General features: G+C 37.7%; 1 protein-coding gene across 9 annotated transcripts in view; it reads right to left on the bottom strand.

Annotated features, from left to right (window-relative positions):
• Positions 1-947: 947 nt before the first annotated feature.
• RUFY3 (RUN and FYVE domain containing 3) overlaps positions 948-25,967 on the bottom strand; it is a 57,036-nt gene continuing 32,016 nt past the window's right edge. For 2 of the 9 annotated variants that reach the window (XM_006769903.2, XM_006769906.2), the window contains 13 exons: positions 24,842-24,903; positions 23,106-23,171; positions 21,282-21,351; positions 18,457-18,549; positions 17,087-17,170; positions 15,016-15,183; positions 14,438-14,535; positions 10,291-10,410; positions 9,231-9,330; positions 6,620-6,684; positions 4,265-4,292; positions 3,427-3,495; positions 948-1,306 (listed from right to left, as the gene is read on the bottom strand). In XM_006769903.2, the coding sequence (XP_006769966.1) occupies positions 1,163-1,306; positions 3,427-3,495; positions 4,265-4,292; positions 6,620-6,684; positions 9,231-9,330; positions 10,291-10,410; positions 14,438-14,535; positions 15,016-15,183; positions 17,087-17,170; positions 18,457-18,549; positions 21,282-21,351; positions 23,106-23,171; positions 24,842-24,903 (1,167 nt within the window). In that variant the 3' untranslated portion in view covers positions 948-1,162. Of the gene's footprint in view, positions 1,307-3,426; positions 3,496-4,264; positions 4,293-6,619; positions 6,685-9,230; positions 9,331-10,252; positions 10,431-10,634; positions 12,874-14,437; positions 14,536-15,015; positions 15,184-17,086; positions 17,171-18,456; positions 18,550-21,281; positions 21,352-23,105; positions 23,172-24,841; positions 24,904-25,967 lie in introns of those variants that run through there. The other 7 variants (XM_006769904.2, XM_006769905.2, XM_015567922.1 and 4 more) reach the window with 7 other exon arrangements.

Below are 25,967 nucleotides of genomic sequence, written 5' to 3'. Positions count from 1 at the left end.
CTCTTTCCCAAACTGTAACCCTTTTTAGGAGACAGAATTTATAAAATACAAAGGTTCCAGGATGTTTCCACTGAGAATTCTAACCCAGTTACAACCTAGGCACATGTAACATAATGAATATAGCATATACCATTTCTTTCCTTCCCTTGCTAAACGCACTCCCCTTCCCCCTCAAAGCTTGTTACTGAAAGATGTTTGAGTATCATACTTTCCAAGAAACCTGTCTACCAGTTCTAATTCTTGGCTCAGAATAAAGGATCCCTTAGTCAAGAAAGAATATTTTGAGCTCATTATTCTCTGCCATGGACGTAATTGTTTTACTTAACACCTGAGTTAATTTTGCTTTCAATATCTCCTATTGAAAAAGTTAAACCCCATCTTAAAAACTAACAATTTGCTTTATGACTTGGAGAGGGGAGACTGGGGAAAGCAGCTGGCTTGTTTGTAGTTGGAGACTGAACAGGGCAGGAATTTACTTCTGAAGTCATTATGTGGAAAAACAGCAACTGTTCCTCCACCTTGTTCTGATAATGAACATACCTACAGGCCAGGACCAGAAAATTCTGGTCCTGAAACTATAATATAATATTGCTTTAAGTACATTCAGAATTTATATTACTCTTTAATTTCTTTTCCCTGAGCTTGTGTTCACAGTTTTATAGATATACTTTAAAGAGGTAGGTAGTGGGGTTAAAGAGGAAATAATGTTCATGTTTAGCAGCACCTGGGAAAATATGTAACATCTGTCATTTTGATCCTACGTAACATTTATCTTTCCTCCTCAAATCTGCAAATGTAATAGAGGAAGATGATCATTTTTCTTTATATTCTTATCCACTAAGGACCCTCTCCTACTATATCTACCAGTGTTATCACTATTTACTAAAATGAATAGCTCTTTCAAAGACATGCCGTAAAATAAACCCTTCAAAGTGGGGTTGTTTAGATTTACAAGAGAAGTTCAACTGAGTAACTTTTATTTATACAGTCATTAGGGAAAACGAGCAAAAGTTCCAGCGCCCCAACCACTGTCTTTTCTTCCTGGATCTGGTTTATTTAAACCATTTCTATCAACTCAAGATGATTCTCAGGCCTGGCGTCTAGGGAATCCCGATGTCTAACACAGGTAGAGGCATGTGGGTCCAGGTCTTGGCCTCCAGCCTTATGCTGGGCTGGTGGAGTACTGTTTCATCAGCTGTTCGTGACAGGGATTGCAAACTCGCTCAGGCTTAATACTTGAAGGAAGAGGCAGTTCGTTTGTTGAACAGGCATCACAGAAGGTTCCTCTGCAGTTCTCACATACATTCTATAAGGAGAAGAGCAGGTTAGGTGGGGAAGAAAAGGGACAAGGGTGCATGGGATATAAAAGGCCAAATACCATCAACACTAGCGTCTAATCAAGCATTGCCTGAATGCTTGCTATGCATGATCTCTGCCAACAGAGAAGCTTACAGTCTAGTTCAGTGATGGCGAACCTTTTGAGCTCGGCGTGTCAGCATTTTGAAAAACCCTAACTTAACTCTGGTGCCGTGTCACATATAGAAATTTTTTGATATTTGCAACCATAGTAAAACAAAGATTTATATTTTTGATATTTATTTTATATATTTAAATGCCATTTAACAAAGAAAAATCAACCAAAAAAATGAGTTCACGTGTCACCTCTGACACATGTGTCACAGGTTCGCCATCACTGGTCTAGTTCTTAGATTTTAAATGAAGAGAATTAAAAAGGGCAGAATACACACATTCTTTATCTTTAGGATACATACTTTCATTAGCTATAGTCACTGTTAGGTAGGCTAATTCTAAAATTAGTTTGCAAACACCTATGCATTCTCCAAGAAAGGCCATCTTTGCTATGGATGGGGCAGCAGCCCAAAATTAAAGCATGTGCTAGGCATGAACTGAAAGTATAATTCCTAATACACAGATGTGCTCAATGCTTTCCTGTGATGCTCTACAAGCAAATCCTTTGGGATATCAGTGCAACTTCCTCATCCTGTTTATAGGGACATTAGTCTCTTTATTAAGCACTTTGCATCTTCAGAGGCCAAGCGGCAGAGCAGCAGTGGGTCACCACAGCAGTGCCACTGGTCAGGCTGTGGTAGGGTGGTGCACACAGCTCCAAGAGTCCCCATACAGAGGCTGTGACGAATAATTTCCTCTACAAATAATGCTACTTTCTCTCTAACAACTCATCTCTCAGAGGGTGCAGTGGAGGTAGGGGATCACTTCTATTGGAAAGCCTGGGAGGAATTTTCCTGACACACAGTTATTTTGCATAGCTTAGAAGAGAGAAGCCAGAATTAGAAGAGCAGTTTCTTCTATATTTCTGTAATTGGTTAAAATTCAGCATAATCATAAATGGTGGCAGGCAGGTTGTACTCTAGAGGTTGGGCATGTTTTCTTATCTCTTCCAAGCACTTGTTTCTCACACTCCTTGTCCATGACATTTCTTGAGACTCTACTATGAACAAGGCATGGCATTAGATGCTGAGGGTCCTACTGTGAGCAAGGCATAGCTATGGCAAACACTCTTTTCTGAATTTCTCTCCCTCTGCCTGCTCTATCTAGTAGCATAACAAACGGGAAGGTGCTCAGGTAGAGACCCTTGAAAATCTCAGGGGAAAGCAAGTGGTATTGGAGAGAGCTCGTTTCCCTCTCAGAGGCGATTTCCCCAAATAATTCAAAGACTTCCCCTACCCAAAACCTTCCTTATCTGTTCTAAGCAGGATGGACTACTGGGAGGAATGCAGACTTTGGAATCAGAGTCACGTTGCCTCTGGGCTCTGCACTTATGAGCTGAGTAACTTTGGGAAATGTATTTATCATATCTGAGCCTGAGGTTCTTCATTTATTAAAATGATGGCATAAAGGACACTAACTTCACAAGAACAGGGACTTGGTCTACCCTTTGCTCATCGTTTTCTCCAGCACATGGAACATCATATTCCACACAGCAGGCACTCAAGGAATATTTATAAGTTTATGTTTATTTGTGTTAAATTATTTTAGTTGCTTATATTTGTTTTAATGGGGATTTACCAACATGACTGAAAAAAAAGGTACACAATAAATGCATGTTCCGCCCTAGCTGGTTTGTCTCAATGGATAGAGCATTGGCCTGTGGACTGAAGGGTCCTAGGTTCGATTCCGGCCAAGGGCACATGCCTGGGCTCTGGGCTCGATCCCCATTAGGGGGCGTGCAGGAGGCAGCCAATCAATGATTCTCTCTCATCTGACTCTCTCGCCTTCTCCCTTCCTCTCTAAAATCAATTAAATATATTAAAAAAATAAATAAATGCATGTTCCTTTTGCTTTCCTCCCACTCTGCACTCTCCACAGCAAAGGCCCTGCTATTGGGAGGGGCTAGTAGTGTAAGGACATCCCTGTGAGAACCTGCTCATCTCTCACTACTGTTACCTTTGTTAGGCTGCCTCCTTCCTGGCATAGCTGACACACCTGTGGCTCTTCAGAGAGCAGCAGCTGATCCTAAACCACACAGTAAGCCAGTTAGTTTCCCTTAACCCCAGAAGTAGTAATACTTTCAGAATATGCATTGTTAGTTACAAATTAATATAAGCACAGTACAGACTATCTGGAAACTAGAAAATTACATAGAGTCCCACCACCTCAACACAACTCTGATACTACTATCTTTAGCCTTGGAGCTCCTTTAATTTTTATAATAAATTAACATGATTTTATTTATAAAAAGAAAAGTATATAAGTATAATGTAAAAAGTGTGTGTGTGGGGGGAAGCCCCATCCTCCTTGAGTTACTCTATGAGAAAATGCAAAACAGTAAGCTTCGCTTTATATCCTAATAAATAACAGAGTGACTTGGACACAGAAGCATTTATCATCTTTCTCTTTGGGTTGGCATATATTACTTATTTGCAAAGTATTTTACAATTACAATATTTATTTCTAAGTGATTGAGAAATATTTCTTCTCTCCATTTTATATAGGGAAATCTAAGGGAAAGGGAGGTACTGTGTGCTCTCTTAGGACCAATTTCTTAGGTGACAGGATTTCAAACAAGTGAGGACTAGTGTTTACTTAGGAGATTGCTCAAAGCTGCGCTGCTCCCTGTGAGTTTCAGGCAAATGCATGTCTGTTTGGGACACTGTTAAAAGGCGAGGACACAGAGGCCTGGACGCATTCATCTACCTCCATGCTGCTTTGTTTACAGCCCGGCATGGCACAGCCACCCACACAGTTTCTACAAGATATTTCTCAGGACAGGAGACTCAGTTACCTGTTCATCCACTGGGGGAGACTGCAGCCTAGAAGGGAAAATTAGAAACAGTAAATACAGCAACTTATTATATTTTCCTTTGTATCATTTCAAACGCACACAAAAAGCAATACCATGGTTCTTTTATGTTGTTGGAACCAATATAATCACTAATCTTGACCTTCAAGGAGAGGAAGTTTTGGTTGTTGCATTTATTACTAGAATCTGATCCTTGGTCTACATTGTGGTTCCTGTTTAAAAATAGATTTGGAGTTATAGTTTATGTTTTCTTTTTACTACCCAGTAAACGTTTATTTTTCTAAACATGTAAAACTCCAAATGGCCAACACCATGTTTTAATAGCTTTTTTCTATCTAATATTACAGAAATCTATTCACTATGTTATATATTAGTCCCCTCTCCCTAATAATGTTAACATGTGAACTTCACTAATCAGGGACAGGGCTATGAAGGAGATTGTCACATGAGACCAAGCTGAGCTAATGTTGATTTTCCCAACTTCAAATAGAACTTAAAAGGAAAGCCAGGTCCACTTTGGCTCTAGAGAAAATGTCCCAAGATCCATTGTGGTTCCACTTCCATTCGATTGAGTGGCAGTGTGATCCCCAATGTGACCCGGTTTTCAACTGTTCCTTGGACCACAACCCTAGGAAGCCTGGGTATGTTTTAGGACAGCCCTGGAAGCAGCTATTATGTAGTGCAGAGACAAGGTACTTAAAAAGAGAAGAGAAGGCAAATAGAGGCAACTTGGGTGTGCCACCCAGCCTGTTTGTACTCCTCAAACTTTCTCATCTGTAAGGTAGGAATAGATTAAACTTTTGCAAGGAGAATTACATTTGTAAGGAGATAGCGAATGTGAAATACATTACCAATATAAGGGAGTATTGTCTTACATTCCCAGGACCTAAATCAGAACCTCGTATGTAAGACACTCCTGACTAACAAACTGCCTTTAGCCTGGAAGGAGCTGACCCTGAAAGGAATTTTTTAGTCCTGGTTAAGTTCATGGCCTATTCCCTTCCATGGCTCAGGGCGATCTGATGTGTTGTTATCGGGCTGTTGTCGAAGGTAGGTCCTGCTCAAACCAGGCTCTTTGGGATTAAAGTTAAAGGCTTTGGAATCACTCCGGCCTTGGTGGTGAGAAATACCTGCATAATCAACCTGCTGTTGCACTAGGCGATTTATCGTCTCCAGCAGCTGCTTTTGCTCCAGATGACACAAAACCTCATTCTTAAGGCATTAAAGCCTGGATGGGCAGATACCAAAAATACACACTGTATAGTTCTCTCAGAACCCTTCTCAGGTATATTTCCTTGTTACTAACCTTTTGTTGTTGTTACAACAGACCTTAACTTTTAGAGCAGCTTTAGGTTCACTGCAGAACTAACTGAGCAGCAAGTCCAGAGATTTCTCATGTATTCCACCCATTCTCCCCAATATCAACACACTGTACCAGAGTAGTAAATGGTGTTATAATCAATTAACCTACACTGACACATCATAATTACTCAAAGTCCTTAGTTGATCTTAGGGTTTACTCTTAGTTTTCTACATTCTATGGATCTGGACAAATGTATAACGACAGGTATAATCACCATAGTATCATACTGAGTATTTTTCAGTCCTAAAAAGTCCTCTGTGCTCTGCCTATTCATCCATCCATCTACACCCCCTAGACCCTGGCAACTGTCTCCATGGTTTTGCCTTTCCCAGGATGTCAAATAGTTGGACCTCCTTCATTTTTTAATGCAGTGGGATTATGTAATATTTTGTTATATTTCTGCCTGCTAGAATTATTGTTAAAAGTCAATTTCCTTTAAGCGACATTATGCTCTTCATTGTAGTGAACAAATCAGATGAAGAATTAAGAAAAAGGAATAAAATTAAACTGTTTGAGACCCTTAAGAGAACAGAAGTAAGGGCAATTAGAGGATTTCTTTGAAACATAGCTGCCTTTCTCTTAGCACACAGGTAGAGGTGAGTCATACTCACGTACATGTAAGAACCTAAGAAATGCTATGACATGTGCTTCATTTTCTTGGGACACCAATCCAGCAGAGATTAGAGATAATCTTCTAAGTGAAAATTTGAATTTGGGGATTAACTTTAGGGAAGTCAGAGGACAGCTTGATCACCCTTCTTGTTTCTGAAATGGACTAAATGGGTTTGGTTTACTGTGTTACAATACTTATTTGGTTTGTTATTTACTCACAACCCCTTCAAAATGTCTTTCTAGAATATTCATATTAGAAGTCAGTGTCTGGCCTTGTCATTGCCAATGTGTATCCAAAGCTCCCTCTTTCCCACTGCCCCAAAATCACTTTATATCTTAATTAATACTTTATTAACAAACACCTGTGGCTTTCTTCCAGGGGTTGTTTTAGTTTAGCATTTTCCTCTTGAATTTTGTGCTTCCCATCCTGCCAAAAGAAAACAGCCTAATTTATTAAGGATTCAGAATGCTAAACAATGATGATATTGCAGTCATTTTTTCTAAGCAGTTTTTTAAAGGGAAGGAATTAAACTTTCAAGATGTTTTTTCTCATTCTTTGCTCCAAGTAGTTTCTTAACTGGTTATTCTGATAGAATTTGCAACAAATGATTTTCAGAGTAGATATTTTCTTTAATTCTTGATATTCAAATGAAAATTCAGAATGTATACTATTTACTTGCATAGTGGGCTCAAGGTATCAGCTACTAGAAGAAAAAGGAGAGAAGTAGATACACACATATATATTCCCCCTGGTGGCTGAGCTCTGGAAAAATGGTCACACCACGCATGGCCGTACCCAGCAGACTGTGTGGCCCTCTGGCCCAATGCCATGATGATTTCTACAGCCTGCACAGGCCAAGGAGTTTTCTTCTTTAAAAGACCACTTACTACCCGCAGTTTTAGAGACAAATTCTTCCTGTGGCACACACTCTCTGCTGCCTGCCTTGAGCTGAGGCCCATCAGTCTCCAAAAGTACAATGCATGTTCTGAGACCACTCAAGTATCAAGGAAGGGAAGTCAATGCAGTTTACCCTGTGGGACGCCCTACTGCAGGGCAATTCATGATCAAGAAACCCAAAACCAGATAAGATAGTCCAAGATTTTGGTAAATCTCTGTAAGCCCTTATAAGTATATTTGTGTTTGCTAAACTAAAATAATAAAGACAGCAGGCTACACAGTGGTACTTTGCACACTGTAAATTAGTTTTAATGAATACTGTGTAATAAATTTCTACTTATTCTTTTCTACTCTCCAGCAAACTAGCAGCACACTCTCTAGAAATTTTAAATAAGCTTATAAATTTGTCCTGCTTTGTTTTATATATATGTACAAAGAAGGTAATTTGTTCCCTCTGTCTTTAACAGAAAAGGTATTTCATGCTTTTCTAATTTTATTTTTTGAAGAGGCTGGATCTTGTTTTCCAGGTCCCAGAGACGATCTTACCCCATTGTACCTCCCTCCCCACCACTGGAGCTAGAGGTCTCTGTCCTGAGGCTATTCTGTAGAAACTTCTACTTCTGGTCTTTAAACCACTTTACATTGTTGTCCCTTCTCCAAGCCTAGTTCCACCTTTTCTCTAATTTTCTCTAAAGAAGTGAGTACCTTGAGTATGCTAAAACTGAAATCCTCATGATTTTGAAAATGTCTACAGAAGCAAATCCACATTTAAGACAATTCTGTTAAAGGAGAACTCAGGGTGGGGAGGGATTATTATGCCATATTATTAAAAATACTAGAGGCCTGGTGCACAAAAATTTGTGCACTCGGAGAGTCCCTCAGCCCAACCTGTGCCCTCTTGCAGTCTGGGACCCCCTGGGGGATGTCTACCTGCTCCCTGGGGGATTGGGCCTAAGCTGGCAGTCAGACATCCCTCTGGCAGCCCAGGAGCCCTCGGGGGATGTCCACTTGCCAGTGCTTACTGGACTATGAATTTGACTACAGTGCTGCAGTCAAATATTGTACGATATCATCTTGCCCACAAATTCATAAGCAAATCCCAGTCACATTAATGCTTTGCTTTGTAGCATACCACCAGGAAAACACTAAGAGAGCTGGAAGTCTATATATATATAAGTTGTGACCTTTTTACTTTTAATGTAGGAGAAAATTATTTATCTTCTATAATTGAAACTTTGTTGCCTTTAGAGGAGGCCACAGCTGGCCAGGGCAGGTGGGAAGCCTGGCTTCCTCCACTGCCGGGGCAACCAAGCCTCCTGCTTTCTCCCGCTCTGTGGCTGCTGGCTGTCATCTTGGTTGGGTTAATTTGCATATTGTCACTTTGGCTGGCTGGTGGGGCGTGGCTTGGGGCATAGCGAAGTTACGGTCAATTTGCATGTTTCTCTTTTATTAGAACAGACTAGAGGCCCAGTGTACAAAATTTGTGCACAGGTAAGGTCCCTGGCTGAGGCCTCCCTCTGCACGTGCCTTGGCCTAATGCTGCCTGCTCACCTGCTCCATTATCTTGCCACGGTCTCACTCTTGTCAGGACCCATTGGAGCTGGCAGTGCGTTCACTGCCGCCTGCTGCCAGCACTGCGTTGCCAATGCCTGCCATGTTCCGCACTGCCCCCTGGTGGTCAGCGCATGTCTAACTCCCTGTCAGTTGAACTCCCGCTCTTGGGGACAATTTGCATATTAGCCTTTTATTATATAGGATTAGCTAGCCGAAGTCCAAGAAACACTTATTTTTGTTAAGATACCAAAATAATCTTACTTGACAGATTAAAAAGGTTGACAGGTTGACAGGGCCACAGGAAAGTGTGGTTATTCATTCCCTTTACCAAGTGAAATCAAGTGAGAGTGCCTCAGAGATAGATCCAGAGTCAAGCTCTCATGTGTCCACTCAGCTCTAGCCAGCTAGCTATATGCTCAGGGCCACAGCAATTAGCACGTGTTCCATGAGAGGAAACTGTCCAGCCCATCAAGGTAGTCTCTAAGTATTAAACCAACAAACAAGGGAGAAACAATTATTACCATTTTGGGTTCTGGCTTCTGGGAACTCTTTGCCGGGATGCTCCTGCTGTTCTTTAACCTTCTTTCTCTTTCCTGTTTTAGTTCTAATTCAAGCTGGTTCCTGGGATAGGTTGGAGAGGAAAAGGATGAATATTTGGAGTTCTGAAATCATTCTAAAAAGAATCCCAAACCCTTTTCTTAAAGCTTAATAATAAAATTTTAATACTTGATTAATAAAAAGTTGCCCTATATATGGACAACTAGGTTTAGGATCTCCCAATGCCTGAGGTTTACCACTCTGAATGTCAATATTTAATATGAGCTCTTAATGAAGAGTTGTGGTCAACTGAATGGCAATTAGTAGGATTTACTATAATTGAAAGACAGTATTTATAAATTTTCAGCAGATTCAGTATGAAAGCACTGAACTGAAGTCCCATTTCATATGAACAAACTGTCTCTTCCTACAGGTTTAGGAGTGAGTCCCAGCTACACCTTCAACCACGTGTCCTTAGCAGCTATGTGCATTTCTACCCAACACCCACGTTCTATTTGTTTGAAGTCAGTGATTTTAGCACAGAAACGAGCCTCTGAGAGATAATATGGAAAAGTGAGTTGAGGCTTTTTTAATTAGAATGTCACACTTATTAGCTTAATTGTGTGAATCTGGACAAATTTAACCCCTCTAAGCTTTAATTTCATCTGAAAGTGGAGGTAATAAGATCACCTATTAATAGGTTTGATGAGGAGATGTTAAGAGAGAATGCATGTGAAGAGCTCAGTCAAGTATTTGGCACACAGTAAGAATTCAGAAAATGAAGTGTTATGTTGGCTATTAATTCTCTTACTCTTTTTTGTGTATCTTGGATCTGGGGTTGTAACTTCCTAATTCTTTTAACACAAAGGATGTCGACAAGATTTTGGGGATGCTGAGGTATGTGAAGCTTTCTGAGTTCTAATGTCAGAGAAAGGCACTGCAGAGACAGAATGGAGATAGCTGGGTCACGAGACCCCCTTCTCGCACTGTCCAGCCTTAGAATTACCACAACCACCCTGTCGATTGCAAGCGCCCTCTCTTCACCGCTGCCTTGTGAGCTCCTCCACTTCCAGCTGCAGGCTGTTGATCTTGTCTCCGAAGTCCTGCTTGAAGAGCCGGTTGTCCAGTTCAGCAGACTGGCGGCCTCGCTCGGCCTGGCGCAATCTGGATGTGAGCCACATGAACTTGTGATAAAAAACAAAAGCCACGGTGGGGAGGAAGACCAAGTTCACAGCAAACATAAAACAACCCAAGGAAGAAGGCATGGAGAGACAGAGAGAAGACAAAAATTCTGTAGGACACAGGGGAAGAAACTATGGGGGAAAAAGATGGAGAAGAAACAAATTCTCAAGAAAAGCAAGATGAAGGTGAACCAGGCAGAAGAAAAGTGATTTTCCATTTTTTTTTATTCTAGTACTACAGTTTACAGCCATTAGATGATGAACAACAAAACACCACTGTTTAGAAATCCATATCCAAAGCCAACCTTAAGCACACAGTAATTAAAGTTAAATCCACTTTTTTTTTTGGTTGTTTTTATTTCCTAATTGGTTTGGTACTTTATATTTATTTTATACACACAACTGGAACTTGCAAATGGGCAACTACCTTCTTATATATGGAACTGGAACATTTTCCTGGTCCTTCCCCTAACCCACAAATTATATTAAACCATTGAACATTATATATCAACCCTTCCCCAGACTTTGGGTTATTATATAAGGAGAAGCCTTTGTTAGAATTTGGCCATCTCTTTCCTTTTCTATTCCTGCCAAGTGGTGTGTAATTGGATAAGCAATTCAGCCCTGGGCCTGCACAGAATTCCTGACCAGATTCTCTGGGAGATTCTGATGAATGTTTTCTTCCATATATTCTATAACTTTGCACCTATAAAGAAGCATGTTCTAAGACGTGAAATATCCAGGGCCCTATAAAATAGAATTTGGAAGCATACTATGTGTAGTCTCTAAAATTGTTTTATTTTGGTGTTTGAACACTCCTGAATGCTCATAGAAAAGGCAATTTACCACAAAAGTTTGATGAAGATAAAAATAGGTGCAAAATTATAAGAAATAAAATGAGTTGAAGAGCACAGGATCTTCCATGAGGGTTGCTCCTGTGCTCTTTGATTTGACTTTGGTTCAAGTCTACAAGGACCTGTAAAAGCAGAAATGAAATCTAACTTACTCTCTTAATTCTGTTTTTTTTTCCATGAAGGTATGAATTTCAGGAGCAGGAAGCAAAGGGATTATTTTTGTCCCAACCTAAGCAGCTGAAATGCTGCAATAATAGAATGAAAAAAGAGAAAAAAAAAAAAACATTTGCCATGACTTTTTGAAGGGATAAAGGCTTATTTAGCCTGTCCCCCAAAATTCAAAAGCCATTTTTTAAAAAATTACATTATTTATTGGATTATTTACAATGTGGAATGCAGAAAGGGTTAAATCTGTGGTCACTTAGAGAAATAAGCCCTGCTTATTATTGTTTGTGGACACCTATTGGGAATCTTTATTTTTAGACTAAATAATAAAGATTGTTTTTATCATTTATCTATTTCCCACTCTGGAATGATTTCCTAATAATTAGATTGTTAGTTTCCTAGAAACTTTGGCAAATCCTCATCTAAACAAAAAATAACAGAAACTCTTAGGAAAATGTTTCTAGCATGGAATAACAGGCAGGAAACCACCACTCGTGTTAATACCTGGTTGTCTTTACTCCAAAAGGAAAAGCAGGATTTAAAATATGTGTAGTGTATTTTTTCACAGGAGGGGAGTATTTTTATTAAAATTGTTCTCTCTGAACTACCTAAAGAGGGAGTGGAATTGCAAGAAAATGGCAGAGGTAGAAGATGACAAATATTAGGAGGGTTTTTCCAAGCTTCCACATTATTATGTTATTATAAATTACCTAATCACTAATTTTATCTCTATGTACTTTATAGAAATGTAAGGATGCTGTTTTCCCCACCCCAGGAAGTCACTAACGCAAAAAAGTTGCAAGCAATATTGGTTACAGAGAATAGAACTGCAGTAAAATACTAAGACTTATCCTGGCTTGGGGATTAAATCTACATAACAAAAGTGAAAAGGGGTCATGGCCTAAGAGACACAGAACTACTTTAGAAGAGTCCAGGCCCGTAGTCACCTCTAGTTCATTACATTGCAGTGGTAGAACAGGCTCATTGATATAGACAATGCATCTAGAATCTGATATTGTCAGGTACTGGGTTGCAAAGCATCAATAATATGTGTACAAAGCTTCAATTCCCTAAGGCTTCTTTTTTAAATGGAATATTTATTTATTGGTCAACTCAGAAGTAATTTCTTGAAGTTTATTTGGCATTTAATTGAGAACTTACACTAAATTTTCTAACTCTGGGGAGAAAGTAAAGAAGAAAAAACACAGCCTATATATCAAATTGTTTGTTTTTTTTAAAAGTCCAATAAATTCAAAGTCAATTTTTGGTGATGTTTTATATGAATCAGAGCCCAAATGTAATAGCTTTCAGATTTCTTCCTTTTACAATTCTGTTGTGACATGCTGCAAAATGCCTAATGATGTTTGGGGATCAATTTATTTGCTGCACTATTTAAGGCCTTTGCCTGTTTCACCAAATCCTTTTCACTAAATTAATAAAATAAAAATAAAAATGGAGTGAAAGGGGAATGAGAAAATGAATAAACAGGAAAGAGAAAAATAGCAAGATAATAAGTCAGCATATTTGAAGAGATGTCATTATTTTAATTGCTTTAAACACCAAGTCAAAAAACCATTGAAAACGAATTTTATACACTTCAAACACATAATCTATGAACACTAAAACTGATTTGTTGAATCATAAACACATAATTGCTTATGAGCAAGAACTTAGATAATTTCCTGGATAGATGAATATCTTTTTATTTAAAATCAGCCAAACCAGAGGTTTCAAGCTTTTTTATTAATTTGCAAATAACTTTGAGTTAACATTAATATTCAGTGCCATTCAGGACCCTACTGGTCAAGAATCATCTGAATAAAAGACATCATGCATTCATCCATTCATTCATGCATCTACTAAATGAATGCCTTGTAAATGCAAGGCACTGCGACAGATCCAATGAGGGAACTTAAACAACTAGTTAACTAACCTTAAGGAGTTCACACTCTCACTAGAAGATACAATACATATATCAAGGGTATGAGGTAAGGCAGAAATGAGAAGTGTTACAAGCAGCCTGGGGAGGTATGGATATAAGGCCATGGGAGTTCCAAGGGCAGACTTGGCAGATTATTTTTATCTGGGAAGAAGTATTAGAGGAAGCTTTAAAAAAGTCACCTTTGAACCTGAATGTAAAAAAAATGTATTTGAAGAACAAGGAAGTGGGGAGAGGAAGGGCATTTCTAATTGGTGGAACTATTAGAAAAGATATGGATGAGAAAAATAGGAAGCATGTCCAGGGACCAGTTGGTAGTTTAGTTTTGCTCAAGTGCAAGGGTGATCAGTGGGGGTAAAGGTGGCAACACAGACTGGCAACAACGAATGACCGTGGCTGTTGTTGCTCATTTGAGCTTGAAGTCTTAGCCACTTCTCTTGGCACTAGGAAGAAAACGGTGTTTTCAAACCAAAAGTGAAACAAAAGAATAGCCTAGGGAGAGGATGTACTTAATGAATGGTGGGTACTGGAGGGAAATAGCTGGTTAGAGAATGAGAATACAAGACTGAAGGACAGAGCTGGGGACAGATTTAAGAGTCATGGGCATGAGGTGACAGTGGAAGCTATAGGACTGTTCAGCAGAAAGGAGAGAAAGGAGTTACATTTTTTAGAAGAGCTCTCAGTACCCCTGTATCACCTGGCACCAAAGTATTTAATGACTTTAGTGATGAACAATAAAACAGTAGAATCACAAACATATTTGAAAGCCCTTTCATCCTTGTTAAGTATCCCTCCCCTAACACACGGCATTGAAATGGGATTAAGTGAGAGGGTTAGAGTTCTGCTGTTCAAAACAGTCATGAAAGACTGATGTTTTTTATAAACGTTTCCAGCAACATCTTAAGACAACACCAACTTTTATCAGCTTTCTCTCTGCGAGCATGCTGATGTTAAGCTGGGAGAATTGAACATACTTTCTGTTTGCCAAATGCATAGTACATTCTCTGCACTTCCAGCACTGTAGGCCCAAAGTGTTTCTAAAGAAACTTTACCTTTGTTCAAGTTGTTTAATGGTAGCAGCCATCTGATTGGTCTTCTCTTCCAAGCGACTGTTTAGTTCACTTTTCTGTTTTACTCCTAAGTCTGAACTCTGATATGGAAAAGAATTATGAGTCATGTATATTCAACATAAAGTCCTAAAAAACACCCACATGCCTTTTGAACCTAATGGTGTTTGGGGAAATAGAGAAATAGAAATGCTCCTATATTTGGGAACTAGTTAGTTCCCAAGTGTAGAAGAAACAAAAAGCAACGTTTAAAATTAGTAGTGTTTTACGCATCTTTCTCATAAAAATCAACACCAGAAGGTTCATCACTTTAGCATATTCCAGTATAAAAGCTAATGGAATATGTAACTCAGTTGGTAGGTTAGACTGCAGAATAGAAATTATCTCACAATCTGAAAAGTGGCCATGGTGATGGTCAGGTTCCTAAAGTGGTTTACGAGCAGCTAGCCTCAAAACGAGATGCGGCTCTTTCTTCTGGTATTTAAAGTGTGATGCTAAACAAGAGGGGCAAAGGGAAGCCCTGGGGTTTTAGAGAGCAGTGAGTCGGCTCCTGTTTCCTTCACCTGCAGCTTAAAGGCAAGCTCGTGTTTGAGAGCCCTGAGGTCATCCAGCTGCTGCCGCAGACACACCAGGGCATCCTGCTTCTCGCAGACGTCCTTCTCCAGCATCTTCATGGCCAGCTCCATCTCCTGCCTCATGCTGATCTGGATCTCCAGTTCTTTCTCAACATCCTGCCCCAAAGGAAAAGGAAATGCTTACTCTCTCTCATCTATGCACAAACCAAAAAATTCCACAGGAAAAGGTACACCAAACTCTCAGGTCTGAATATTCTGACAAAATAGCTATAAGCTCTCATTCAATGCAGAGACATTAATGACAGGAATAATTAGGATAATTACAATAACATTTACTCAGTAATTTACAAACCTGAAGGGCTTAGTAGGCCAAAGGTAATGCTATTTAATATGTCTAAAATACACACACACACACATAAATAAAATTCACATACCTGAGGTACTTCATCAGATATTAAGATAGACAACTGATGTCATGTCTTATTATATAAATATATATAAACTAGTGAACATATATATTTATATACCGTTATAGTAGCCAGTACAAAATGAAGCAGTTGTAATTCTCTTCAATTTGGATATTGTTGACATATTCAAGAGCCCAAGAAATAAAAAAGATAGTGTGGGTTCCCAGGGTAACATTCAATTACTGTGAATAGTCAATATGGCTAACTTAATTTTTAGATTCACTTAACATGAGCCTCTTTTTGTTCCAACCATTATTACTGTAACATTATTTGGATGATCAAAGCTGTAAACTCCTGAGGTTCTTCTGGCACAGCCAGGACCTCGCCTACTTGCTTGGTTTCTTTCCTTATTTATTTATTTATTTATTTATTTACTTACTTACTTAAATATATTTTATTGATTTTTTTACAGAGAGGAAGGGAGAAGGATAGAGAGTTAGAAACATCAATGAGAGAGAAACATCAATCAGCTGCCTCCTGCACACCTCTTATTGGGGAGGTGCCCACAACCAAGGTACATACCCTTGACTGGAACCGAACCTGGGACCCTTCAGTCCACAGGCTGATGCTCTATTCACTGAGCCAAACCGGTTACGGCTTCTTTCCTTTTTTAACATTTATCTTATTGTGACATAAGGATGTGTAAAATTTTTATCACATGCCGCTTAACTGAGGCACTCCTCTAACATGGTTAGCATGACAGAAATTGGATTAGACTGCTTCTTATAAAGTTGCCATATATTATTTGTAGGAGCTTCCTTGTAGAAAGTATTTTGAGATCCAATTCACAAACACATAGAAGGAAAATGATAATTATTTCAAGGATGTCAAAACAGTATTATTTTCTCAGAAAACCTGAAATTCTGTTTTATACACTATTAGTGTATAAGGCTCACTCCTTATTTTCAGCCTTTTCCCTATTGTTAGAGACACTACTGGGGTGGTGGTGGTGGATTCTTTTGTTTGTCATACTATCTAAATTGCAGGAAGAATTAATATACTAATACCAGAGGTGTATGAGTACACTAATACTTGGATAAAATGCAGTTCAAGAATATTACTCCTTATTATACATTCTCATATGTATTTTTTTCATAATACATGAGTCTCAAAATATTTTAAGACTAACACTGATGACGCATCTTTCTATTTATGTATAAGAACAAGAATAAATTCAGAAGTAAGAGCTAAAAATAAAAGAATACAATTCTACATTAATGGCTTTTAGTGATGAGGCGAGAAGTTGCCCCCTCCAAGGAGACATACCAGAATCTTCACAGGAGTGATGACTGAGGTGGGGAGGAGGGAGTGCAGAGTTTATAAAGTAGTTACTACATACCTAATGTTTTTGCAATACAAACAATAAAAGCAAGTAAATATAGATTGCAAAATCTTATTTGCAGTTGAGAATACGTGTACTCAGAAAATTGACTGAGAAAGCATTATAGGGAATATGGGTTAACAAGAGCGAGAAACAGTTTATAGGATGCATAAAAATGTGTCAGTACACTACTGCTATTCCTGGCCTTGGTCTAAGACAAACCCCTAAGCAAGCTGTTACATTCTGCCGTCTTAATGTAAATGAAGTTTACCAGTCGCAATTGTGTCTCCTCCTTTAAATGCTTTCTTGCTTCACTTAGTGCTTGCCCTTCTGAAGTTCTGTCTTGCTTAGGAGCCTTGAAATGATAAATAAAACAGTACATTTTTAAGGATAAAGAATTTATACTGTTAACTAACACCAGCACTCCTATTTATTAAGAGAAAATGATCAAACCTAAGCAGATACAACAATGAACAAAGACAACAAAGAAATTGAAGAGGGTTAGTAACTTACAAATTCTTAAACTGAATTGAGGATTTCTTTCTATTTTGTTTAAAGTCTTCAGACAGTTTACCAAACCAAGTAGTAGAAGTTTTAAAAATCAGCCTCTAAAAACAAAATAGTATTCACTGTCAACTATGAATTGGGGCAAATGTTCAATTGGGAATATATTCCTTTTCCAGAGATCTTACATCTGGTATCTCTAACCATCCAGAGAGATCACAGCTAAAAATAAGGAAGTCATCAGAAAATTCTTCTGAGCGGTCACAGTTGTTTTCACAAAGTCCATGCATTAAAGTCAAAAGTTACTCTTAGAAAACGACTTTGTTCCTCACTCAGCCTAGTTACTTTTTAGGAACCATTTTAATAACTGGATGTTTGCGTTCCTAGGTCACAGTAGGTTAGAAGCATGAGGATACAAGGGAACAGGAAGACCTTTCTAGAGATAGCAATACTACCAGCAGTATGAAGAAATGCCAACAAATCATGAAAGACAGAAAATTACACCCACAGACATCTGGAAATATTTAGGTACAGGAGCTAGAAGCTCTATCGACCTCAACAGCTCCCTAAAGTAGTACCACTATAATTTAGTGCAGAATTGCCAATGTGGATAGTTCTGATCTTCAGTCATCAATAAGCTAAACCTGTTACATTACATCCTCTACTTAAGAAGGCTTATAATTGTACAATATATAAAAGGCTTGCAATGTATCTGTTTAGTCATATATAAAAACTTTGATCCTTTACAAAATTAAGTTATTTAGAAGGTTCATTAACAAAGAAACTATTTCCCAGTGGTATCATATAAACACTTCTTACAAACAGTAAAATGGTCAAAAATAGTGGTACATTTAATATAGCAAATCTAACACTTAAACACAGCACAAATCTTTAGTACATAAAAACAAGGAACTGAATTAGACTGTTTCAGATGTAGATGGCGGTGAAGCCAAGGAGCATCTGTAAAAGGAGCACCACCCTCCCCTAACCTTCACTGTTCCCCAGTTTTGCGTGAAGCCGCAGTAAAAACAGTTTGACATTATGTGAATGCTTGTTGCTTCCAAACACTCCTCTAGAGGCTCCCCCACCAACACTGACACTCTCTCCAGGAATATTTTATAAATCTAGTAAGGTTACCTTCCGATTGGATTCCAGTATGTAGGAGCTTTCCTCTTTAACTCGCTCCATTTCTTCTTGCAAGGTAATAATCCTATTGTTTGCAACTGCAAGCTGTTGATAAAATTAGAAAAAAATAATCTTTTATCTTTCTTTTATTAACCAGGATAGGAGAATTCATGATCTGCTAGGCCATGATTTTTTCAGGATTAGCTATTCTTAGAAGAAAAGAAAGCTATTTATAACCCCATTAAAATGTCCTTATAAGGAACTTAGAAGAAATATTTTGAAAGTAGCTTAGATTCAAATTTAAAATATCTCCTTTTGCTGCTCTTTGTGTAAACTTTATTTCAGTACCAAAATGTTAATATCATTTACCTTAAGGATGTCCTCATGGATAATTTATATTAAGTTACAACACCCATCTCTAAAGCATATAAGAGGTTACCTCATGCCTTGGGATCCATCTTATGAATCCTCCATTAGACTTTTTACAAGAGTAAAGAAATGAGCTCTTTTTACAAGAGTAAAGAAATGAAGGTGCCATTAGGCACGTAAGAGAGTTTTCATTTCAGCACCTAAGAAGATAAGGTGATGTCATTAGCAGAATGCAGCTAAGAGGAAACTCTGTTATCCTCATTCTGCAGGAGGGAAAAGTCCAGTGGGAACACTTTATCCTTCTCTGTACCTCCTGACCTGTATTCTCCACAGAGAAAGTGAAGGGGCCTAAATGAGGCTGGGAACGGAAATGGGCAGACTCCTCTTGGCCAGGCCTGGGCCGCTTTTTATTGTCTCTGCACTGGCAGTGGGGCAGGTTCTGTTTGGTTCCTGTTCTAACGCGTGAGGACAGGGGAGCTAGGCTCAGGCATGCTTTCTAGAAGCAAGTCTGGAAGCCCATTTCTCCGTCTCTCCATGACCTGATGGAGCATGAAGAAGTAACTCTGGTCTAGAGCCAAGTGCACCCTCAGACAGCTTCTGCCAAGGTCTCAGCATCAAGAGAAAATGTTAGGAGATGATGACTGCAGATCCAAATGGGCTTTCTAAATCAGCTGCACAACAACAGAGTGCATGTTTATACACCGTGACCTGCTGAATTCTCATTTTGTTATGTTGGCTCAGAACTCAAGAGGTGAAAAGTCTGTTTTTATTTTTTACTTTTAACACTCGTCCTCTTAAATCCAAAATAGATGGATATGAGAAAAGGCAGGCCTCATTAGCTTTCTCAGCTCTTTATTAAGCGTATACACCATGCTTACCTCTCTCTATGGTAAATGTTCAAAGTTTTAAGAAAATAAATCTTATTGGTAAAACAACTAAGTCAATGAATGAAAAAATTACTATATTTAGTAAAATAAACCTAGATCAGGAGGACAATCTTGTGACTGAGGGAATAAAATTAACAAGTATGTTTATACTAAGTGCCTGTGATGTGGCAGGCACTGGTCTAGGCCCTTATGTATTAAATCATTTAATTTGCACAAAAATCTTATTGTTCTTATCATCCCCATTTTACAGATAAGCTAACCAAGGAATAGAGGCTTAAGTAATTTGCCCAGGATTAGAAAGCCAGAGTTGGGACATGAACTCAAGTAGTCTAGCGCTAGAGCGCATGCTTAGTTGTTATGCTACAGTGCCTCAATATAATAGCAGTAGAATCACAGTACATAATTTCTGTGCAGAATATTTTGAAAGCCTGGTGGGATCAAATTCTAAAGGTCATATCCATAAATTAGAGTTTTAATATAATTTAAGAATCTATACTAAAAAATGAAGCTCACAGAGTTGAGTAATAAGGAGGTGTTATTTTTTAAAAAATTAAATTTATTGGGATAACACTGGTTCATGAAATCATACAGGTTTCATGTGTACAACTCAACAAAACATCATGTGCACACTGCATCGTGAATAAGAAAGGTGTTTTAAAGTTGTAACAACGAAAATGTTTGTCCTGGGGAAAAAAAGATTAAACAACATTTCCTAGTTACTATTTTAACTTGGTTTTATTGAAATCATATTTACCCCACTGCAGAATAGTTAGAAACAGAGAAGGTAAAAAAATCTTTGCCACCTGGAAAATTTTATTTAAGGTTTTAAAAAGAAACATCTAATGCCACTCGGGGGGTGGGTGGGAAATGTAGCTTAGACTTTGGTAGGTTAGGGAAAAATATATTAATCAGAAGTGAAACATGAACTTATTTTTCTTTTTATTTTAGGGACTTTACTAAAAGTTTTCACATATGTATTCTTATCTGATCTCTAGAGAAATTGTGAGGCTGAAAGGGGAAGTGTAAATACTCTCATCTGCTAGCGAGGGAACTGCGCCTTTGGAAGTCAAGTGACTGACTTGTGCAGCAGCACATGACATGCGGCACGTCATGTAAGCAGTGGTCACTGGTCTTCTGACCAGTGCTCTTTGTGTTATCTACTCACCACCCATGCAGAAGATCAGGCCTGTGAAGGTGGAGAGCTGCCAATCTGGCACATATAAATCAATGCCTGGCACATACGAATCTTTGTCTACCTCTAGTACCGAAAATGTTTGCTGAATGAATAAATGGTGAATATCATGCTATATGCTAAACATGAACTCTAGGCTAGTTCAGACAAAACAAAAGAAAGCAAGATATTTGATCAGCTTAGGTTCCAGGCCAGTAGTCCAACTGTACAACTGAGACCCCTGACATAAGCCAGCTGGCCATTCTTAGCCACAACAAAGAGTTATGTCCTATATTAGACATTATCTGAAAAGTCAAGTCCTTTATTTCCATGGCTCCAGGGAAATTACTTGCCACTAATGCACATCACTAAATTCTATAACTCAATCAAAGAATTTCCAAAACACTTACTTCCTCTGTCAGTTTAGTGTTCGATTTTTCTAGTGCATCCACTTTTGCCTGAAGGTTGTTTACAGTAGCACTATCAAGAGAAGAAAAAAACATAATGGTTATTTTTGAGAAATAGAACAATATTCTATACATCCTTTTAAACACCCATCACACTTTTCATTGTAATGCCCATGATTTTTTATAGACTTGCAAGCTCCAAGATAACTTACATGGGGGGCTATGTCTTAGCAGCTTCATCATTGGCACTGAAGTTTGTTTTTAATAAGGACTGGTTGAATGAAATAAAAGAATAAATGCACTATACAGTAGACTTTAAGTTTTACTTCTGTATAGGGTACCCCAAAAAATGTATACACGCTTTTAGCTGATAGCTCAATGTTTCTTTCTTTTTAGATTCAACCCATAGGAATTAATAATTATTCAAAGTGCGTATACATTTTTTGGAAACCCTGTATAATAATAGGCTGAATGAATTAAATGCTTACCACACACCAAACACTCTTCAAATGATTTTACTTGCATCATTTCATTTATTCCTTTCCACTACCCTATGCATTAGGCATCCTCAATTACAGAGAGAAACTAAGGCATGAAAAGAGGAAATTAATAGTGTCACCTTATATTTCATTGTCAATTATAACCATACCTTTCCTTAACTAACATCTCCATAGTTCACTGTAATCATTATTAGCTCTTACATTGAGTTTGCACCTAAATTGAGTTTTCTAGCTGGAACCAAGACAATATAAATTGATACTGATATAATCATATTATGGTCTTTATTTAAATTAAAATGATTCTTTCATAAGGAAAACTATAAATAAGATAATAATAGACATATTAATTCTCCTTAATTATTTGACAGTTTTTAGAATAGGGATGGGAAACCTTTTTTCTGCCAAGAGCCATTTGGATATTTATAACATCATTCACGGGCCATCCAAAATTACCAACTTAAAAATTAGTCTGCTCTATTTGGTCAAACATGTAATTGACGCACCCCTAATATCTTGGCATGGCCAGACCAAATGATTTCACGGGCCTTATATGGCTCGCAGGCCTTATATAGCCCTCAAGCCAGATGTTCCCCATCCCTGCTTTAGAACATAAATGTACTACTTGAGAAAACAAAGAAATTTTTGTCTTATCTCCTCAGTGGAGAGAAGACTGTTTCAAGTTCTAGAGAGTTCTGAAAATACTTAGTGAGTACTTGGTAAATTAATGGTAATGATGGTGAAGACAGGGTAAATTAATACTATCAATTTTATATATAAGTGAGAAATACAAGGGACCAATGAGATATGATTAATCTAAAGATACTAAGGCAATGAGTAGTTTACTCAAGATTAGTCCTAAAATATGTGGTTGGATCAAAAGGGCCAATTTCAACTGTAAACGGTAGGTACTCAAGTCATAATTTCATTCACTGTTGTTTTGATGCTGTAGAAACGTAATTCCTGTTTATATCAATTAGCATACGGTAAAATTGGTTTTGTTATACATTGTTTTGCTTAAAGTCACAGAACCTATCAATGATATTAAATGAGGACTTACCATATATCACATATTTAAGAATCTTAACAATGTATGTATTTATTCACTAGAAGTATAATTACATACTAATCTTATTACTGCCTTTCACTAAAGGTCACCAAAACAATTAAATGCCATTTCTCCAGTGTCTAGCTAAGTGGCTGGCAAGCAGGACTTCTACATACTTTTGTTCAGTATTGTCTCAATTTATCCTCACTGCTCACCAGTTTACCTTTCCCTTCCCTTGTAACAAACACCCCAGTAAAGTAATAATATTTATTCATTCTTTACTTCAGATGTCTGTTGAGTTCTTCTACATAGTTTTTCTGATCCAGAATTGCAGTAATCTGGCCATCTCTGGAGGAAAAGGGGGAAAGAGAGAGAAAATAGAAATAAAATAAATAATATTAGAAATATTGCCATGACCGGTTTGGCTCAGTGGATAGAGCGTCGGCCTGCGGACTCAAGGGTCCCGGGTTCGATTCTGATCGGGGGCGTGTGCCTTGGTTGCGGGCACATCCCTGGTGGGAGTTGTGCAGGAGGCGGCTGATCGATGTTTCTAGCTCTCTGTCTCTCTCCCTTCCTCGCTATAAAAAATCAATAAAATATATTAAAAAAAAAGAAATATTAAGATCCCCATTCCCCCAGTCTTTTCATAAAACATAGAAAGGAAATTGTGGCATAGATACTCAATCAGAAGACAAACCTGATGTATAATCCCCTCGACATCAACAAGAAAGACTTGAAGGTTAAAAAAATACAAAAAGACACGCAAAACTCCATATTAATAAAGCCCTTATTATAGCTTACACACATCGTAACTTAGGTAACAGATATAACATTACAATCTGTCAGAGGTATTTAAAGAATAAACATTTTCTTCTCCCAGCTGACAGATTTTTTTAGCTTCACTAGTTTTATAACAATTTTCCATTTGTTGTAGGAATTGAATTAAGCTTCCTCTGGTGTAATAGTTGTTCTCAAAGGATATATATTTGTCTTTAAATGTCATTTGAATTTCAAAATGAATGGTATAAAAAGGTTTTCATTACGATCAAGGATTTATTATCACATGAAAAAATAAAGTGTGAAAAAGGAAGGTTTACTTTTCATACCAACTAATCTATAACAGGCAAAATTAAATAGCTAGACTTTTCAACTGAAGGTAAAATCAAGACCACAGACCTCTACAACTACTTAACAAGCCATATAATCTTAGCTCAATGTCCAAGGTTGAAAACTTCAAAATATGCTTTCAACTGCTAAATTTATAAAAGGCATAAGGTGTGCTTTTGATCTCCAATTTCTAAGTAGTATATGAATCTTTTAAAAAACTTTTTATTGTGGAAATAATTATAGATTTACAAGAGTTGTAAAAGTAGCACAGTTCCCATATACTCCCCCTTAATATTAACATTTTACATAACCCCTCGATGCATATTTAATATTGTAAATTTTAAGCAAACCGAGAATGTAATCCTTCTCATCAAGAAAGACCATATTTTCAAACACTATCTGAAGAGATGGAGCATTGGGCTCATCTTATAAAATTTTTCATTCTGTTTTCCCCTGAACCGCACAGCAGAAAAATCACTTTAATTACAACCCCTAACTGGTGATTATGATAGAATCAGGAACATAGAAAGGGAATGGACTCACTATTCTTGGGGTGGAAAGGGGTGTGGGGGGTGTGGGAAGAGACTGGACAAAAATTGTGCACCTATGGATGAGGACAGTGGGTGGGGAGTGAGGGCGGAGGGTAGGGTGGGAACTGGGTGGAGGGGAGCTATGGGGGGGAAAAAAGAGGAACAAATGTAATAATCTGAACAATAAAGATTTAATTAAAAAAATAATTACAACCCCTTTTAGGGTTTAGCAGACACAACAGACAGTTTTGGCAAGATGCTATTAAAGCTAAACCACTAGAAATTCTTGGGCAAGTCTGATAAAAAGTAGTATTGTTGTAGACTTTAAATATTATCAAAGAACATTAAATAAGAAAGAAACCTAATTTTCTTTGTACATACCCTTCACTACCTTTACTGCTGTTCCCATCCTTGAGGTACATTGAAAAGTCTATAACTCCAACCTACAGAGAGAATTTTCAGAATTTAATATAAAATTAGATTTTTTTTCTCCAAGGTATAACACATCTCATTCTAGATACTCAAAACAGTTATATAGTCATGACAATTACTAAAAATTTTAAATGACATTTTAATGTTTACTTTTATTATAATCAAGAATTGACAAGGGCTCTAAGTAAAGACGCAGGTTAAGTCAATAGGACTAGAAGCCCAGATAAGACTAAGAAAGTCAACACAATACTTAATATGAATTTGAGGTTTAAAGTTTCTCTTTTGTTTATTTCAAGTATTCTGCTACAGAGCCACTATGTTAACTTTTAGAAATAACTATTAAAATTATTGTTACAATAATAATGTGTATCCCCTTTAGAAGTTTTAGAAAATACAGATAAGCAAAAGGAATAATACAAGACACCCACAGTCCCAACCAACTGAAGATGATCACTGTGACATTCTGGTATCTATTCTTCCACATTTTCATTGGTGTATGTCTACATTTTTCAAGACTGCTATTTTATCATTCAGCTTATTTCTTTTTTAAAATCCACATCAAAATATCATACTTCCTGTTCTCTATTTTCTCAGTGTAAAATGTAACAGAAATTCATTGTAGTATTTCATACAGAAGGGGTGAGAGAGATAGTCATAGTGAAAGCAGCAGGTTTACTTATTGGGCAATGAATGTGTGCCAGGCCCTGTAAGTACATTACATGTACTCACTCCTTTATTCCTCACAATATCACTATGAAACAGAGACTGCATTTCTTATCCCCATATTACAGATAAGGAATCTGAAGAACCAAGAAACTTTGTACCTACAAAATATATTCAGCTAGGAAATGAAGCTGGAATCTCAACATAAACAGTTTGGGTTCAGAGTCTTCACTCTTAACTACCATGCTAAACTTACTTTTAGTATTTAGCCTGTGTATATACTTTAGCCTGTATATTATATTTTAACCTGTGCAAAATATTTTTAACAGGGATCACAGTCAAAATAAGAATTTGAAAAACATTTAGAATGCATAAATGAGCCAAGTTGGAAGGTAAAAAACTAATTTCTCTC

This window comes from Myotis davidii, unplaced genomic scaffold (assembly GCF_000327345.1).
Source record: "Myotis davidii unplaced genomic scaffold, ASM32734v1 scaffold284, whole genome shotgun sequence".
Lineage (NCBI taxonomy): Eukaryota > Metazoa > Chordata > Mammalia > Chiroptera > Vespertilionidae > Myotis > Myotis davidii.
The sequence above is the reverse complement of the archived record's forward strand: the minus strand, read 5'-3'. Positions and strand labels throughout refer to the sequence as shown.